The sequence below is a fragment of the Caenorhabditis remanei genome, chromosome V (genome assembly GCF_010183535.1).
Source record: "Caenorhabditis remanei strain PX506 chromosome V, whole genome shotgun sequence".
Lineage (NCBI taxonomy): Eukaryota > Metazoa > Nematoda > Chromadorea > Rhabditida > Rhabditidae > Caenorhabditis > Caenorhabditis remanei.
This window is the reverse complement of record NC_071332.1, coordinates 9,485,631-9,503,993: the sequence shown is the minus strand read 5'-3', so window position 1 is coordinate 9,503,993 and position 18,363 is coordinate 9,485,631. Positions and strand designations below refer to the sequence as shown.

Below are 18,363 nucleotides of genomic sequence, written 5' to 3'. Positions count from 1 at the left end.
GTTGTAAGATATTAGCTGAAGACCCTAGAACACACTTACCATTCATCTTCTTAGCCCAGATTGGTGGGGAGAGTTCAATGTAGAAATAGTCGGAGCGTTCGTATTGTTCGGTATCAATAATTCCGATGTCGATCGTGGCTCTGTAAATGGAAAAGTTTCATAGTGTGAGTTTCATTAAGGTTTGCATACTCGGTCTGGTTATCCTCGAAAACGATCTCTCCCTCCTTCATCTCGAAGTGCTTGTCAGCTTGGGCAGTTCCTTCGGTGGTTCTGAAATTAATTATTGGTTATTGTTGTTCGGGAGATTTCTGGGTGTCCAAGCCATGCTCAAGTGTTTGTTCTCCGGTTCTTATGAAACTATCACTTTTTATCACTTTTTTGAATCAGAATATTTGATCATCATAACTACAGTGTAATTTTCTTTCTACATCTTCAGTTGCTCCCGATCTCTCAAAAAATTGTACATACTATATACGCTTTTCTTCATTTCTATCTCTCCTGTATTCAACTTCAGGTCATAGTTCAATTAGTCTGTACTCACCCGTTTTACCTCTATTCTTCCACCAACCCAATCATTAATCAAATAAACTATTTCTACTGCTTTCCCCCCTCAATCTCTCGCAAAATTTCTCAAGCATCGTGTAAACACCGTCCTCAAATGACGCACTTACTCTTCGCGGAAAGAAGGCTAACTGACTTTAACCCCTCGCATTAATCAACATCGAAAAGAGTAACAATACCTGAATGGAATGACGACCTTTCCTCGTGCACCAGAATGTCTCTTCATCTGGAGTGACAAATGTCCGCAGTTCTCAACAACTTGGAAGTGATCGTGCTCGAATCCGAAGACTCCTGCATGATCGTCATCAAGAATCATGATGGTGGCGGTGTTTGGCATCTCAAGTTGAGCAACTGGAAGTCCTCCAATTCTTGTTGGGTCGATGATGATTCCGTCCTTGGTGCGGACACGAAGGTTGGTAAGACGGAGATAGAAGTGCTCGTCCTCCTCAAACACATCATCGTCGACAACATCGATGGTGACCTTCTGATGTTTGTCTTCTGGGTAGAAAGTCAAAGTTCCCTTGACTGGAATATAATCACTTCCAGCGTTGGCAGTTCCGTCTTCAGTAAAGTAATCGACCATGACAGTGAGACCTTCTGGTCCTCCATCTCTGAAAAAACACAACAATCTTATAGATCTGAGAATAGAAAAAAAAACAAACCTTCCGACAACAACATCAAAAGATCCAACACTTTCAAGAACAGTGTAGTGAGCTGGATCCAAGAAGATCTTGCAAGTGTTGTCACGCAACTGCTTCTCTTGTGCCTGTACCAACTGAAATTAGCCGAGGTGTTCAGAGAGTTAGGGTTAGTCCTTGCGATGCACCACACTATTATGATCTGATTTTAAGATATGAGAAGTATAGTTTTAAAGTTTAACCATTCGAATGAAGACCGTGTTGTTTCAGTATTTGACTGTCAGTACTGCCAGGATAGAATTGAGAAGAAGTATGAGCTATCAATCATCTAATTATATACCAATCTCTGCCGTTTCATGCTAATTGTAGAAGTGAGAAGTAGTTGTTGTATTAACTTTTAGTTAAAGAAATATGACATTACCATTGATGCATGTATCAAACTTACAGCATCAAGAGCCTTATTGTGCTCCTTATCAATTCTCTTCTTCACAATATCTCCTCCTCCAATAAGTCTGCGAGTAGCTTGAACACGATAGAAAGCACGAGACTTTGGTCCTCTGAATATTTGAATAAAAAAAACGAGAAATTTTCAGTTGAAATGCATACCTGCTGATCATTTCATACTCGGCTTGTTTCTGGAGTTCTGTTGGGGTAATATGTGGATTTTGTTTTCTGATCTCTCTCATCAACTCAATGAATTCCTGACGATGTTCCTCGAAAGCCTTGAGAGCTGGGTCGGTTCCTCCCTTCAAGAAATTGGTATTTTGACCTCAAAAGAAATAAAAAGATACCTGTGGTGATCCATTCTCCAACATCTTCATTTCCTCAGCCTCCGTGGCGATCATTTGTCCATGGGAACCCCTGCGGTATCTGTGTGGCAAGAATTTGTTTTGGATGATCTTGATGTCAGCCATGTAGGCGGTGAAGACGGTAAGTGGGAAGAAGATGAAAGTAAGAGCTCCCTCCCAAATCTCAATCTCTCCTGGGGAGAAGAAAGCGAGAATCAAATAGAGCCATACATAAGCGAAGATTGACCATGTTGCGGTGACACAGAACACGTCCAAATGCTTCTGACGACGGATCTCTCCTTTTGGAATAACGACGACACAGATGGCAATGATCATGAACAAATTGAAAGCGGCTGAACCGACAATAGTATTTGGTCCGAGGTCTCCAGCTTCGAATCCTCTGGCAATAACCTGGAAAACACAGATTCGGTCAAAGCTCTTTTTCGCAGTTTTTCATTTCTTCCCGTCGTTTTTATTATTCAGGAAGCAAAACTTTTAATTTCTCACCTCAATAATCGAAAGCAAAATTTCTGGGGCAGATGATCCGAGGGCCATAAGTGTCAAATTGGAAACGGTATCGTTCCAAATGCGCACTTGGACTGCCATAGGGTCGAGTCCCGGTCGTTTTACTACAATCGTTCGTTCCATTGATGTGATCACTTCGATGGAGCTCATGAATCTGTCGGCGACGATTGAAATTCCCAAGAACATATAAGCGATAACAAAGAAATAGATAACTCCACGGAGTACTCGATCGCCTGTCGTCAGATCCAAGAATGGCCTCCTGTAATAATTCCATTTTCAGTCCTTTTTTTAATTTTTTTTTGTTGTGATTTTTCAATTCTTTTCAGATTCTCATTCTCATCTACACACATGTTCTTGATTTTAGCGTTCGTCGTCTTTTTGAAAGTCTCGACACGCGAAAACCGATCAGTCTCACTTGATTTATACGGCTCATTTCCAGATGTTTCTCATTTTTGCATCGCTTCACTTTCATTTACACATCATTCCTCTTGGAAACAAATCTATGAAAAGAAAATAAGTTGTTTCTTATTGGTTCAGAGTTCATGATATTCGGTTTGGAGGGAATTTTTATTCTCTGGCAAAAAGTTTTTCTCGTGCAGATTTATCTTCTCAAGCCATGTAATGGGACACTCCGATCAGATGATTTTTATTACTTTGCAGTCAATTTTTATTTGACTATTTTTCAGTCATTTCAATTCAAGAAACCACCAGTGAAACGGGGTATTCTTCTTGCAAACAAAATCTCACCAAATTGGTACAACGAGTCCATCGATGCAGTTTCTAGTGGCATCAGCGGCGGAACAGTTGGATCCGGCATCTGCGAGCCCTGCAAGGGCCACCAGAGAGGCTACTGCTAGCCAACACCCTAGGCGAGTCATTCAACTGAAAAACTTAAAACTTAAAATGTGGAAAAACAGCGAAAGGCTACGAAAGCTGAATGATAAGAGAGAAAAAGAGAAATAAGAAAATAAGAATGAAGAAAAAAACAGGTGTTATTTGAAGGAGGTGATGGTGGGTCATTATAAATGAGTAAAACGAAGAGCAGAGACGGGAAAAAAATAGAAAATTGGAAAAGAAAACATATAATGTTAGAGGTCGGGATGGATCTTTGATAACTTAATTATAGAGGTTTTCAGTTGCAATTTTTTTTTACTCTGATGACAAGTTCACGAAGGAGCCCAACGTAAATGTTATCAAAACTCAAATCAAGTGGTCCAGTTGATAGCAACAACTGTCAGGAAACAAGATGAATGAGGTAGAAAACAGAAAAGAGAAGAATCGAAAATTCTCCAATCTTCAGATGAAGAATTGAAGAAAGAGCAAAGATTCGGAAAAAAGATTATATGCGCTTCTATCCCTCTGGTGCTGCGTTGGGTGTGTGGATAAAGTTGATAAAAAACGCAAGAAGGACTGGGAATGACGAGTAAAATTTGAAAAAAGGGAAGAGAAACAGAGAGATGAAGATTGAGAACATGCACATACAAACACACGGAAAGAAAATCTTGAAGATGAAGATGAAGAAGAACATGATGGTGATGACTGGTGTAATGACGACGACGACGAAAGAAGAAAAAAGCCGAAAAGAAATAGAAAAGAGAAAGAGGATCTTCCTTCGGGTTCAACTCGACTTTTGCTCCACGTACTCTAACTAGAGGAAGACGCTTCCTCTTGCCCACCAGAGGGATGCACTATAGATGAGGATGGGGCGGAACCCCCCTTCCGATGGATCGAGAAACATCTAGAGAAGCGCCGAACGGTCTGAAGAAGGTACACACTACGCGCCCCCGGGGGCACCACTTGAACTTGCTCCTCACCTACTAACTTTTATCTTTGGCTTGCCTTATCTCTAGCTCTTAACGACTCGTTTGTTCTTACTTTACAGGCAAAACGAAAAGAAATCTCAAGTGTAGTTCCTGTTGTTCCGTCTATCAAGTTCAATTTTCAGAACAAGAATTCGAATACATGCAGAATTTAAAACCCTGGAATGACCTGCGGTAACATGAGAAGTCTTCAACTATGAAGTTCCCGAAGAATGTGAAATCAAAATCTCAGCAAAAAATTCGTCAAACTCCGCCCTTTCTACCACTTTTCTTTCAATTTTCATTGCTAATTGAACACAGATTTCTCAATTCTTTTAGTTTTTGCATGTGAAAGAATTCGAAAATGAAACAGAGATCAATGAAACATTTTGATCTTTCAAAATGCCAGAGAAATTAGTTTCTTCTTTTCATTTCAATCGTTTGAAGGATATAATACTTCTGATTTTCGAAAAAAGATGAATGAGAAAGGATTAAGCGAATTACGAGATATGGCTTCAAGGTGTTCGAAATAAGTAGAACTCTGATCTCATCAGCTTTTATTGTTTTCAGTGATAATTAAAAGGAATGTAGGAAACCAAACATTTCAGTTTTTTAGATACTAAATATCTAGAACGTTTGAGATTAAGGAATGTCAAAAGAGACAAGAATATTCTGCAGTCAATAATCATTATTTCAGTCACTTTCCTGTTTTATGGATCGGAGTATATGATACATTTTACAAAAATGAAAAAAACATTTACATGGCAAGCCAACTCGACCTATCAAATATTCCACGTGTCTACTTTATTGCAATTTATTGGATGACCAAATATGAGTAATGGCTTCTCGTGGCATTTCCAAAAAGTGATAACATAAAGTTCAGCTTTGGAATAGCTTATCAAGAGTCTCCCCAATTTTTGCTTATCAAGTCTAGACCCGAAGTTCCCAAAAGAATAAAAAACTGAAAACTAACGAAAGGAAAGAAGATTGGAGACAAACAAAAACTCTTCTCTATTTCTAACCTTCTATTTCTGCTCGCCTCTAAATATATCATTATTAATCTGGCGACACGCGATCTGTCTCTTTTTCTCTTCTTCTCTCTCATTTCTTCTTCCAAAAACTCCGTGGCCCGTTGCTGACCCACCTGCCTTATGCTCTACTGAGCTTCTGCGCACTACTGCTCTTTTCTGATAAGAGGATGATTAAAATATAAAAGAAAATGAAGAAGAAGATGAAGAATAAGGAGAAGCTATTGATATTAAGACCACCTACTTTTTTCTTAGTCTCTCTATAGAAAAAAACAACAATAGTATCGAAGAATAAGGAGAAAAAGAGGAAAAAGGAAAAGGGAGAAACGGGAAAATGAATATGGCTCCTTGGATTTTTCCTATTCTCTTCTTTATTTTTTCCCTATTTTTCAGAAGCAGAGTTCTTTCTCACAACTATTGAATATCTGTGTTTGTGGAGTGGGTGGAGGAGATGCCCGATTTTGGCAGATTTTATTATAGAGAATAAGGTCAAACTGTTGAATTGGAGAAGAGCGTACAAACTGGATAGTACCAATTTTTAAAGGCACACACCGATACATATAATCGGTTTATGGCAATATGAACGGTAGGTTCGATTCATTCGGACATGGAGGTGGAGGTATACAACTGACGTGAGGGAAAATAAGCGATATGGATAGAGTTAGAGGGAGAGAAACAGATGTCGGATTACGGTTTGGATTATGATTATGACGTGGCAACGCAACAGACAAACAACTGAACATTTTTCACGACAATGTTGATATGATACCTGAGTAGACTCTCCTTCTCTTGTAACTGTTGCGATGCTATTTGTGAGAAGTTTGCAAATGAGATTATCTGAGGGCGTCTGTGTTCATTCAATCAAAACACGAAGGTTTTTTTTTTCAATGATGTATCCACGTTGTGAGAATTGGCGGTAAAACAAGAAAAGAAGGGAGCAAGAGATCAGACAAATAAGAATGACGAGCACTTGGAACGTGGGAAGTTTCCGATTCGCTGTTTTAGGAATTTGCATTTTCACTTTGTGTGGTGCTCGTCAGAAGCTTATGAGAATTAGAAGATGCTGCGAAATCATTTGATGGCCAAAAAGTTCAGAACTGGAATAGTTTGAACAGGAAAAAATATAATATTTAATTTGCATACTTGCAAGATTTCGAGTCATAAAATGTATCAATTTTAAGACAAACTTGCTCTCAATTTCCACGGAGAAGTTTCAATACGGGAAAAGGGATCTGGAAAATCTTTTGCAAAATCCAAAATTTATTTGATATGAAGCGGCAAAATTAATGGGCATTGGTATATGTATACCTGGAGCTTCTCTTAAATTCCCTTGACTCCACCCGTGATGTAATATGATGACAGTCCCTACCCGAGTGCAATGTACTTTTCACTATCCCCTTGCTAGATCACTTACAAATCCCTCACTTTCTTCTCGTAGACAATACCACTTTACCATTACTACTGCTATATACTCCCCGACTTCTTTTCTCTCGACCATTGTGCTGAAGGGGAAGTGATTGGTTATACTCTTTCTCTATTTTAGCTCCTTGTTTGATTAGAGGACGAGGGGAGATGCACTAGCACTAGCCACTTGAAAGATAACGGTTGCGCCGCCCGTTTGGTAAGAAGTAACTGCAAGATTGGAGGGAGATTTTGGAAATCAGAAAAAAAGGTTTCGGTTTTTCGAAAAAAGGAAATGGGAAGACTATGGTATTGCGTGTTGAGAAAAGGAGGGAGGACGACCTGAAAGCCAAGATAATAGTGGTGGGGCTCATGACACTAGCAATTATTACACGGGCCTATGGAGAGGAAGAGCTGAAGAAAAGGGGAAGGAAGCGCACGCGATATGAACGATTATAGATGCAAGTGACTATGGTTTTCCACCAAATTCAGTTCCAAAAATTATATGTCAATCAAAAAAGAGGAACGAATGAAGGTGGTCCGAGGGAGCGAAACCGCAGAGGCCTTGTCACACCATCCATAATATTTTGCCGCCGTTTCGGCACTCGTCGACACTCTGCAGACACATACACTCGGATCGAGTTACACGACATATCCTTTGTTTTTTTGTAGATGATGGCCACATAGAAAATAGAAAAAAAGATGATGAGAAGAAGAGAAACGTCCAGATTTCACACGAAGAATGTTCAGAGAGTTTGAAACATTTCAAAAGATGTTCTATTGATTTGGATAGTTAGATTGGTGCAGTCAACTGCGGTAATAAACCATGCTTGAAATAAGACTTAAGTCTCATCAATTGATAAACGGGGCTGGATGAACTAGACTCCTTTAAAACTCAAGTTTACAGTATAATAATGTAGAAAAGATCCCCAAGTTTGGGATAAGAACAATGTTTCAGAAAACTTGAATAAAAGAGCAGATGTGAGTGCGGCTTGAGGGCAGGCCACCTTGAAACAGCAAGACTGGAACGAATGAACATCAAGCCGACCATCCATTCTTCGAATTTTCAAATTCTAAATAAAATCTACAAAACTCTTTCACCCCATTTCTTCCCCCTTTACAAAAAACGATGGGCGGAGTCTATTTTCTACAAGAAATGGCATCGAAGCATCCGAATCTTCCAATATTGGTTGGTGCTTTTGACACTCGAAACAAGTACTTGTGAGATGTGTGTGTTGCCAAATGCCAAGAGAGAAAGAGAAAAGAGATTTTGCTGAGATTTCGAGATTGCGAGGGCGAGAAGAGCCGATCAAACAATCGGACTGAGTGAGGAAAGAGAGTTGAGCTCTGCAGAGCAGCAGCAAACGAGTACAGTACCATTGCGAATCCTCACTGCCTGTTTGCGTCACACTTGATCAAGGGGTTCATCGGTTGACGAGATATCAATGATTCATTGAATATCGGTTTTGACCAATTGTGAGAAAAAATGAAAGGATCAACAGGTTGAGGTGGCAGTATTTGTTTCGAAATAAGATAATCTGAGGGGGGTTGGCGGGTTTATCAGATTCGGTACAGTTCAAAGTCAGATTTAGGTTCTTCGATATCGAAAGAGTTCCAAAAGTTCGGACACTTTCTGAACCTTTCCTAAAAACCTATCACATCAAGAAATCATCAAATTGTAGTATAGTAGTGGATGAGTCGAGTACACAGAACATTTTCTGGGAAACGACCAAAACGAGAAGAATATAAAAAAAGAAACAGGAAAGAACGGCGATGCATAAAAAATGCATAGGAAGAAGGAAGAAAAAGAGGAAGAAGGTGATGATGATGGCCGCCGTGCGTGGATTTGAAAGCAGGGATCTTCAACCTTGAGTAGAGAAGAAAAGGTACATAAGAGATACATATGTTCCAGGTTTACGACAATAACGTGGAAAATGGCCAGAGGGAATATGATATCTATTGCAAGGCGATTGCAGAAAAAGATGAAACTTTGCACCGAGGTACAGAAAAACAAAAAAGGATTTGAGACCTATTGAACTGTGAAAATGGACTGACTACACTATTGGAGCATTTTTAGTAAACTGGAGAATAAAAAAACACAATTTCAGAGAAACATATTCGTTCGATCCAGAAATTATAGGTGTTCCTCTAGAAAATTTATGATCTTGTTTTTTAGGAGTGAAATCGTGGAAAATCTAGAAGTATAAGAAATAAATTCAGAAACAAAAGATTGAGATGTCATGAAAATCAGAGTAATTTAAAAGGTTTGGATTTTGATTGCAGCCTCACTTCTCACGTTCGTTCTCTGAGAACTCAGGGAGAAATAACAAATTAATAAACTGACACCGACTAGTATTCTAATCTGTCTTTCTGAACCAATAATGAAAACTTGATTAGTTTAACCACAGTTCCAACTATTTACTCTGTTTTCAATGCATTTTCAAAAAGCCGAATCAAGAAATTAGTTTTTTTTCTCAGTTCTGCCTAGGCGATTTTTGAAAAAACAGGTCGTTCTCAAACTGAGAGTGAGAGCCTGTCACTATAGAATCAGGAACTAAAGGTTATCAGTTTTAATTTAGAAAAATAATCACGCATCCCGAGTCATCAGTATGTTTTGCTCTTTCAATATACACACGTACTCCCTCTGTCTCACACTTTTTCTTCATCTTTTCCGTTTCTCGGTTTCCAAACTTTTTCTCGAAATTCTCCACTGATCTTCATAGTCTTTCACTCATTTATTTCTCGGACACTGACTGGCAACATTCGATTTCTTCCCAAATCTCTCTCCCATCATCCATCGAAAAACGATTAAGATCCGAGATGTGTGTGAGAGTGTGTGTGTATCTTCTTGGTCCCCCGAAACCAACTGGTCGAAATCAAAATGCTCCGCGAGCCATCAGATTCATCGCCACAGGAGAAAGAAAGAGAGAAAGTGTCCCGTTGAGTTTTCTCCACTGATGATGGGAGACGTTTTTCGAGAAATTTGGGAAAAATAAGAGAGATGATAGAGAGAAAACATAATCCGAACAACATGTTCTCAGTGCTATTAGATGGGATTTTGGGATCTTCGTACTCTTTTTGCAAATTGAAACGAAAAAAGTAAGATTGTTCGGAATCACTTGAGTTGAGCAGAACCACATGCTGGAATCATTGGTTCATGAATCCTGGAATTGAAACACTCCAACGCGGCGAAAAATTTGTGAAAGGGAAGATACCGGGTCTAAGCTATAATTGTATACAAAGATCGAAATTTTACACGTGGGTGGTTGGTATGAAACTTGCAACTGAAAAACTTATTCCTATGGAAAAAATAATAAATCTGTGGAAGGTTAAGTTTTTAGAGTCGTGAACCAATGATCCGGTACATTAAAAATCATAGAAGTTCTTCATCAGATGGAAGATGACTATATTTAAACCTATCCTCCTCACTAGTTCATATTTTCTCGGGATATCCTTTACCTACCCAAGAGAGGGGTTTCCCCCCTTCGTTGAGCTAATAATAACTGTCAGAAAATCTGCAAAGTCTATACAAACTAATTCTCGCCTGAGTGCTTTTCACAAGATACTTTCACAAGATGTAACCTAACCGACCAGAACACGCAGACACTGATTACTGTATCCCTTTTCTCAGTCGTCACAAGGTCATTATGAACTTTGACATACCTGTAGATACCATTGTCACTTTTCACTTTCACCACTTGAGAAATTCGGAGCTTGCGCGCAAGCCATTTTTTGTCGTTAGAACTCAAATCTCGGTCTGGCATAGGAGCACAAAAGTAGAAAAAGTGAGGAGAGCAGATTGTAATGTACATACCTTGTACTACCTTGAAGCAATGTTTGTCGAACTACTACAGTAATTTACGAGAAAATCGTCTCTGTTTTATCTTATTTCTCTACTTTCTACATATTGTATGTATCTCAAGTGCTTACGTGAATGAATGTGTGGTGAGAGCCTATTGGCTTCGGGCAACTAATTGTTACTATTGCTGATGCTTCTGTTGGAGAATTTACAAAGAACAAAATATTTTGATGGGAGCGCTGATTGAAAAAAAATGTACATTGGGGAGAGGTGCGATACAAGATTTTGGATGCATTTTTTGACAGTGAAAGGTCTCAAAATGTATCTCCTAAAATCGTCATAGTTTTAATTATAATTTAAAGATGAGCACTGTTTTTTTTTTGAAGTTTCAGAACCATCTGAACACTTCAGAACACCAGAACTCCTGATATTAAATAATTGAAACCCTTCTGCTCAATAAACGCTCGTATTAGATATCAGAGAGATTCCATCTAGATCCGATTAATTCTAGAAATAAAAAGAAAATCCTCACGCTAAATGTAGCTTTGTTCCTTCTTCATGACTTTGTTGTTGTTTCTTATTTCTTCTCGAGACAGTGTTCTGAACAACTGTTACTCGGCACGAGTTTCCAAAGAAACATAAAGTTCATGTTTCGATTAGTAAGTGCGATCGAAATAAACACCAAGTAACTGGTTTTGTGTGAGTTTGAAAGCCACTAGATTTAGAAAACGGTAGATCCCTCATCTTAGGTATTTCAGATGTTTAGAAACTTATTCAACATCCTAGTATCGGTAAATTCGTAGTCTTATATGAAAACACATGTCTTTGAAAAACCGCAAAAACACAAAATGAGCTTCTTGGCACTCCTCGACATCACTCATCACTTGGTCCGACTGGGCGGGTCCGTCCGTCGTTTAATGACTTTTCGGGGCGGTGGCAACGAGAATGTCGAAGACGGCGGGGGACGGCTCGCAAAAAAACAGGGCTTCATTTCATTTGACACACACATACACAACACATATCCTCCTTTTTTGCTCCAAAAACTCCTCTCGTTTCCGGATAAAAATTTTGTGCATTTTTCTTCGCCTTTCCGGCCCAAAGGGGTTTTTTCTCACTTTTCACAGTCAGATGAGCTTGACGGAAGCACAATTTCCGGTATTTCTCTTCCGCATAGTCACCGAATATTCCACGTCACACACATGACTTTCAAATGAAAAAGTTTAAGTTCAAGACTTGACATAAAGCTGTGTGGTTCTCGAGGAAAAAGCAGCAAGAAAAGGAAGGAAGGGCAAGATGAATTATTCAGGAAGTGTGTGTTTCGATAGGAATAGAAAAAAAGAAAGGAAAACGAGTTGGAAGATGGTGGTGGAATGAAAGCGTTTAGAGAGAACAAACCCACTTTTCTTGGATATCAAGAATAAGTTTTTGTAAGGGCAAATGGGAGTTATGGTAATTAGAGAAGGAGCTGGAAGATAACTCAGCTATTGAAAAAGGTGAGATGGAATGAAAATCGAGACGAGGAATGTCTGGAAATGGCAAATAAGAACGAAGAAAGTTATACAGATTTAAAAAAGCCTAATCGAAATGAGGGAATGGATCCTGAATCTTTTAAAAATGAAGCGTTCTTGTTCTCGAAATTTGCACTTTTTTCCAGACTGGGACTATGTGACAGTTCAGATTATTTTTATCTACGTTTCAAACTTCCAAGCAAATCGATCTAAACCCGAATCAAAACAATTTCGAGTACAAGATCAAAAAATTTTCATCAAGTTCAAGCATCCCATCAGTTTTTGATCGCAGAAAAATTTATAACATATCTAGTCTACCAAAAAGATCTCAATGGGTTATTTGAAAATGTTTAATACAGGTAAACTCTAAACTTTTTTTTTGAAAGTTATTGTGAAAATGAAAATCATTCCTTCCGAAGTTTCAACTACCATTAAAATCTCTAAACTGTCAGTTTTTGAACTGTGCGAAACTCCAGAAGTTCAAAACCCTAAAGTTCAGCAGGTAAAATATTTCTGAAACTTCTTTTCTGAAATGCTCCAAATTAACAAAAAGCATAAATACATACGTAATTAGAGATGAAAGAAGAATTGGTGACAATTGGAAAGTTAATAAAGCAGCCAAAAGCACTTTCTGTATATCTCTTTAAAAGGAAGAGCTCACACTCATAAAAGTGCTTCTCTTTCTTTTTTCTGACTCCATTTTTCTATCCTTCTCAATTTCTACTTCTCCTTTTTCCTCTGTTTCCTTCTGTCCTTTTTTTTCTTTTTGCAACCGAAACAACACAAAAACCGATTCATTCATACACTATGACGTTGTGAAGAATAAGTGGTTTTGTTGTGGATTCGGAAGATTCGGAAGTCAGAATCAGAAGACGAAAAAGGAGAAGACGAAGGAGAAAAAGTAGAAGATGTTGACATGAGTGACGTGTCAAAACAGATAAGAGACATTCGGAATTCGATTTGATGCTCATGGTGATGCACCGGAAAACTCTTTAATTTGATTTTCAAAAGCAATGTCTGCTCTGAAAGCTTATCTTTTCTTTTTCTTCTTCTTTTTCTTACTCTCCTTTCACACAAATTGGAAAAGTGGAGAAATAGAGAGTTAGAGCACGTGATGGAGAAATAGGGTAAAAAGGAAATAAAAAGGAGAAAAAAGGGAAAAAGGAGAAGGAGATGTCCCGCGGGAATAGTAGGACAACAGATGCAGTCAGTCTGACAGAGCGCTTATGGAAATGAGGAGCCAACAGAAATATTGGAGGAGGAGAAGACCAGTTTTGGGAGAAAGAATGGTGTCAGTAAGAAATTCATTGAAAGAGGGAGAGATGAGCAGGACCAGTTCTAAATCTGGGTTTTTACTGATTGTAATCTGAAGTTTTGCAAACTAACAGAAGAGTTCCGGAGGCAAAACTTTGAAAAATTGATTAAAGGTTCAAGTTCGTTTAGTGGAAGGTTGCCTATGGTCTGCTATTCCAACTACTCCCTTTCACCTTTCTATAAATCTGGAATATTTCAATCCAATACAAATATCACATCGTTCTCTATTCAGTTGTGAAAGCTTTGGAACGAGAGCACGCAAAAAAAGACGAGTAATAAAAGAGAATCAAGTGCGGAGCTCATTCACGCGTTTCCAGGAGCAAGTCTTTCCGCGCGGCGGCGATTTATGAGAATGGTGTCGACGAATGGGCCAGAAGAAGATGAAGAAGCTCATGTTTTTCTTACTAGGGTTTTTTGTTTTGAGAAAGAACTGGTAGTACAACTGAAAAAAGGAGAAGTGAATATTCTTTGTAAAATTTGATAGCTGTGAACTTAGCTGAAGTAGCTGTAAATCTTCCAGTATTGAATAAACTAGCAGTTCATGTTTTACAGTTTCCACAAGATCTAGTTTAGGTTTATTAAAGATAACTTTGATTCAAGTTTTCAGTCTGACCCATATTTAGAATTGCGTTCTTGATCAATTGAAGTAAGAATAAATACAATCAGTCAAAAACGGAGGCAGTGAATCGGAGCACGTTCACATGATTTGCAGAAGGAACAACAAGAAAAACAGATGGAAATATCCGTAAAAAGAAACATGAAACGCAATGTCATCGTCTTCGACGACATCAATCTCTGATCATGAATGCTGGAGTCAATATGAGGGAAAACACAAAAGGAGTGAATTTGAGTGGTGGCATCGAATATCTTGAAGAGGACAAGCAAAAGCACTGATGAGATGTTGCCAAGGAATGAAGAAGAGAGCAACAAAAAATGACGAAGGATAAGAAAGTAGGCGAAGAGTGAATGTTTGTAGAATAGGGAGTGCAGGAGGAGGGAATGTCTTCACCCCACGTTTTTTTGTCGAGAATTAAAGCTAATTGTTTAATTAAACGGTTTGACCACAGAGGCAAGGAACATGCTAGTTTTAGATCTTTCTTGGAGTTTCTGGTGTATTTATATTGTATTCAGAGTTCGTTAGAGCATTGATTTGAATTTTCAGAAAGCGGAAATGTGATTGTTCGAAATAAAGTTGAGTTTAGTGGTTTTTCGAACAGTTTGAACAAAAATTTATCTGCCAGCCCAGCGAAAACTATCAAAAAAACTTCATTCTTCCGAGTTCCCATGTTATTTTCATTTCACATCATCATTTTCTTCTGAAGACGTCGCTGTCATCAGAAGAGCCGACAGCTGGTATTAGGAAGTGTCATCATTGGCGTGAGACACAAAAAACTGAAATGAGAAAAAAAAACAAAAAAATGAGGAAATGAGTAGAAGCTGAGAGAGTGTGTCTTTTGAAAATGAGCACTCTTTAGAGCACAGGCAGAGCAAAGTGGATTGTGCCTTGTCGGAGAAAAACACCGAAGCCGAGTAGGAAGGCGGAGATAATCAAATTCGTCCCATGGACTAATAGGAGCTGCTTTTTTCTCGCAATACTTGGACATAATGCAACGTGTTTTCCTGTTTTTTGTTTTGTTTTTTGTTTGGGTTCAGGTTTTTGATTAACACTTTCTCGTTTCATCTAAACCTAGTAGTCGAGAAACCAAAACTGAAATTCGAAAAGAAAAGAAAGAACCCAAAAAATGGAAATGAAATAAAGAAAACCTTGTTGTCATAGCACCCATTTAATCAAAAAACAACCAACTAGAGAACTAATAGTAAGCTTTCTCGGAAAGTATTTTTCCTACAAAAAAAATAGCTAGTGGAAACTGCTATTTGACTAGTTATTTTTACGGCCAAACTGGGAAGAAATAGAGCAAATATACATGATATTGAATTGGGTGAATACATATTTAGATGGGTATGCAAAAATGGAATACTTTAGGAGAAAAGAAAAATGAGAAGAAATGATTGTAGTGGTCAGTTCATGTTCAAGATGCTCAATGGATAAGTTATGTCTAATTTTTCGATCCGGTGGATTGATTTTGCGACTATTTGATCTTAATGAAAGTTATGTCATTTCTCTGATAAACTTGATTACATTAGATCCATCAACTGATTCTGGCATTTTTTGTTTATAACTGCATTGTCATTTCTTAGATTTCTTTTTTTCATATTAAGTATTTTTGCTATTTTAATCACATCTGTTCCAGAATTTCAATACGAATATTTCTTTCCATTTTATATAGGAAGACGACTTGCAAGTATTTATCACGGATTCATAATGACACAATGCTTTTGAGTTATTCTTTTCTACTGAATTTAGAAGTAATTGAAAATAAGCGTCCAAAGTTAAAACAATACATTGCCATCTGGGCATTCTATTTTCAATCTCTTCTAATGAAGAGTTCCATAATTGAATTCCATTTGAAATGAGTTTTTGATAACTGAAATCTTCGTTAAGACTCCTAATTGACCAACCAAAGAATGGTGTTCCTATTGCAATTGAAGCTGACAAGGAAGTTATTTTTCTACCATTCAAGTGATCTCGATATCAACCGTTCTTATCATCTACAGAAATATAAAAGGGTGAATGGTGATCAGTGCTGACTCATTTTCAATATGTATTTCCTTCCTCTTCTTCTGGCTGTGTTCTCCGGAACGATTGCATTCTCAGTTGATGTTGCACCACATTGTGAACTCCCATTGGATATGGGCAAAACACCATGTAAAGATGGAAAAAAGGAAATCAGAGTGAGTTTTTATTTTTATTTTGGATAGCCTCATTTGAAGAAAATGTTGAATGCCTATCACTTTTCAATTTTGTTTGATCCCAACTCTTTACAGTATCACTTCGACACCAGAGCATTCATGCCACTTGCATTTGAATTGAATACACTGGATGCGGCGGGAATAAAAATAACTTCAAGAGTGATTCAGAGTGTCGAGATATTTGTCTCGGAGTAAGTATGTGTCTCCTTCTAGAATCATGTGTTACTTGAAACCGAATTTTCAGTTGACTTCACGGGATGCGCTGCCGGAAGTGATCCTTTACCAAAAACAGAACTTTGCCAGGAAGATGTATGAACTCGTTGTTAACCGATAGTAGTGAAGAACTTTTTTTCAGAAAGAATGTGGCCCAAAAGGAAAATGTGAATGGTTTGGAACGTTCAAGCGTTGTTGTGATAAGGAAATCACCGAGAAGTTTGGTGCTGATTTCTCTCCAAAATGTGCCAAAGGCAAGAAAGTTGTCGCGGAAGGAGAATGATCTACCTTCCCGACTGAGATATTCTTACTCACGCCACACTGGCGTTTACCAGATTCACCAATATCTGAGAAATGAACTCCCACTACAACATTCAACGTGACCCGTGAACTCCCAAACTGATACCATCACCATTCTGGACGTGCCACTGACCTTAACCTGGTGACCTGCCGATAACAATCTACCCTACATTCGTGTGCATATAAGGAAGGAAAACCGTCAGTCAAGCCACTCTACCTCTTCTCTACATCGACCAACTCTCGAGTCCTCCCTCCAACTGCTCCCATCACTACGATGCCGTCTGTCAAGTCAACCGAAGCTAAGAATCCTCAGAATGGTCAGTTATTGTTCCGTTGAATAAATGTTGTTAAACCTCTCCCTTCTTGTTATTCTCGTATTAAACCCGACGCGGTTCCACCTTACCACTTGCGTCGGAACAAAAGTTGTGAAAGAGAATATCGGAGGCCTCAATACCGTTATCACTGGAAAAACTTGCAAATCGAAGTTCTGTCCAGCTGGAGCAACAACAGCTTACATGCCACTTGCATTCGAGTACACTGGATGTGGAGGAAACAAGAACAACTTCAAGAGTGAAGGAGAATGTCGTTTGACTTGCACTGGATGTAAAAGCTTTCCATTTTTTGAAATTTTCTTAAAATTGAATTTCAGTTGATTACTCCGGGTGGGCTACTGGAAGTGCCCCAGTTAAGACCAACCCCTGTCAAACTGATGTAAGTTTAAATTGATCTATTTTGTCATAATTTACATTTCAGAAGGACTGTGGACCAAAAGGAATCTGTAAGTCTGGAAACCAGATCAACACTTGTTGTGACAAGAAGATCGAGAAGAGTTATGATGCTGATTGGAGTCCAAAATGTCCAAAAGGAAAGAAGGTTTTAAAAGTAGAACAAGGAGGAATACCAATCACTGTTGTCGGAAAAACTTGTAAATCGAAATTCTGTCCAGCTGGAGCAACATGTGTCGAAGGAACATACTTTGCAACTTGTTGCAAGTAGAATTATATATTTATCGTGCTCGTAATAATTTTCCGATTTGAAATAAACTTCATGAATTCTTATGTCTTCATTTAAACACATTAGCACGATCTGTATTGTATAATCTTTTTCCAAAAAAAAAACTAAATTCTGCATTTATTACTGGAGTGTCTTGACGAGTTGTTTCCTATTTTGTCTTCCTTCCCATGACATCCAATGGGTATTCACACTTACTGTCATTTTTCTTTTAGAATTTGAAATGAGAATCTACAAATTGGAATTTATAGAGTGGAACTCAATTCGTTTTTATCTGTACTTACTATTAGATTTCTTCTCAGTTTCGAAAACCTACTAAGAAAACAACAAAACCCTATATGTCTTCCCTAGTGGTCAAATGGGTTACGGTAACAGATATTACATTCAGTGTTGCACTTGACACTCGGTTGTCATATTAGATGCACACAGTTGCCGTCTGCTGGATGCACCTGTGTAGAGATATTCATTTACCATGTTGCGCAACAAACAGATTGGCGAGAAAACCAGTCGATGAAGAAGGTCAGAAGAAGAGGGTACGAGAGAGAAACGAGCAGACGATCACTTTAGAGAGCACGATGTGGAATTACGAACTGTGGAGAACAACATCGCGAAAAGCTAATGAAAATAGAGTATTATGACTTCGGAAGGCTGCTACAGTGTTTCTTTC

The 18,363-nt window shown here is 38.3% G+C and overlaps 3 protein-coding genes across 3 annotated transcripts; all 3 read left to right on the top strand.

Moving 5' to 3' along the window:
- Nucleotides 1-799: 799 nt before the first annotated feature.
- On the top strand, nt 800-1,405 carry GCK72_018520 (uncharacterized protein; the record flags this gene model as incomplete). Its single annotated transcript, XM_053732597.1, has 1 exon — nt 800-1,405. One exon carries the CDS (start codon nt 800-802, stop codon nt 1,403-1,405), a length of 606 nt encoding a protein of 201 aa, XP_053581510.1.
- Nucleotides 1,406-16,022: 14,617 nt separating this feature from the next.
- On the top strand, nt 16,023-16,668 carry GCK72_018519 (uncharacterized protein; the record flags this gene model as incomplete). The annotated part of the gene is made up of 4 exons (XM_053732596.1): nt 16,023-16,154; nt 16,248-16,331; nt 16,386-16,481; nt 16,528-16,668. The coding sequence occupies 4 exons, from the start codon at nt 16,023-16,025 to the stop codon at nt 16,666-16,668; spliced, it is 453 nt and encodes a 150-aa protein (XP_053581509.1).
- A 358-nt stretch (nt 16,669-17,026) lies between these two features.
- On the top strand, nt 17,027-17,681 carry GCK72_018518 (uncharacterized protein; the record flags this gene model as incomplete). The annotated part of the gene is made up of 3 exons (XM_053732595.1): nt 17,027-17,288; nt 17,335-17,396; nt 17,439-17,681. The coding sequence occupies 3 exons, from the start codon at nt 17,027-17,029 to the stop codon at nt 17,679-17,681; spliced, it is 567 nt and encodes a 188-aa protein (XP_053581508.1).
- Between the last annotated feature and the right edge of the window lie 682 nt (nt 17,682-18,363).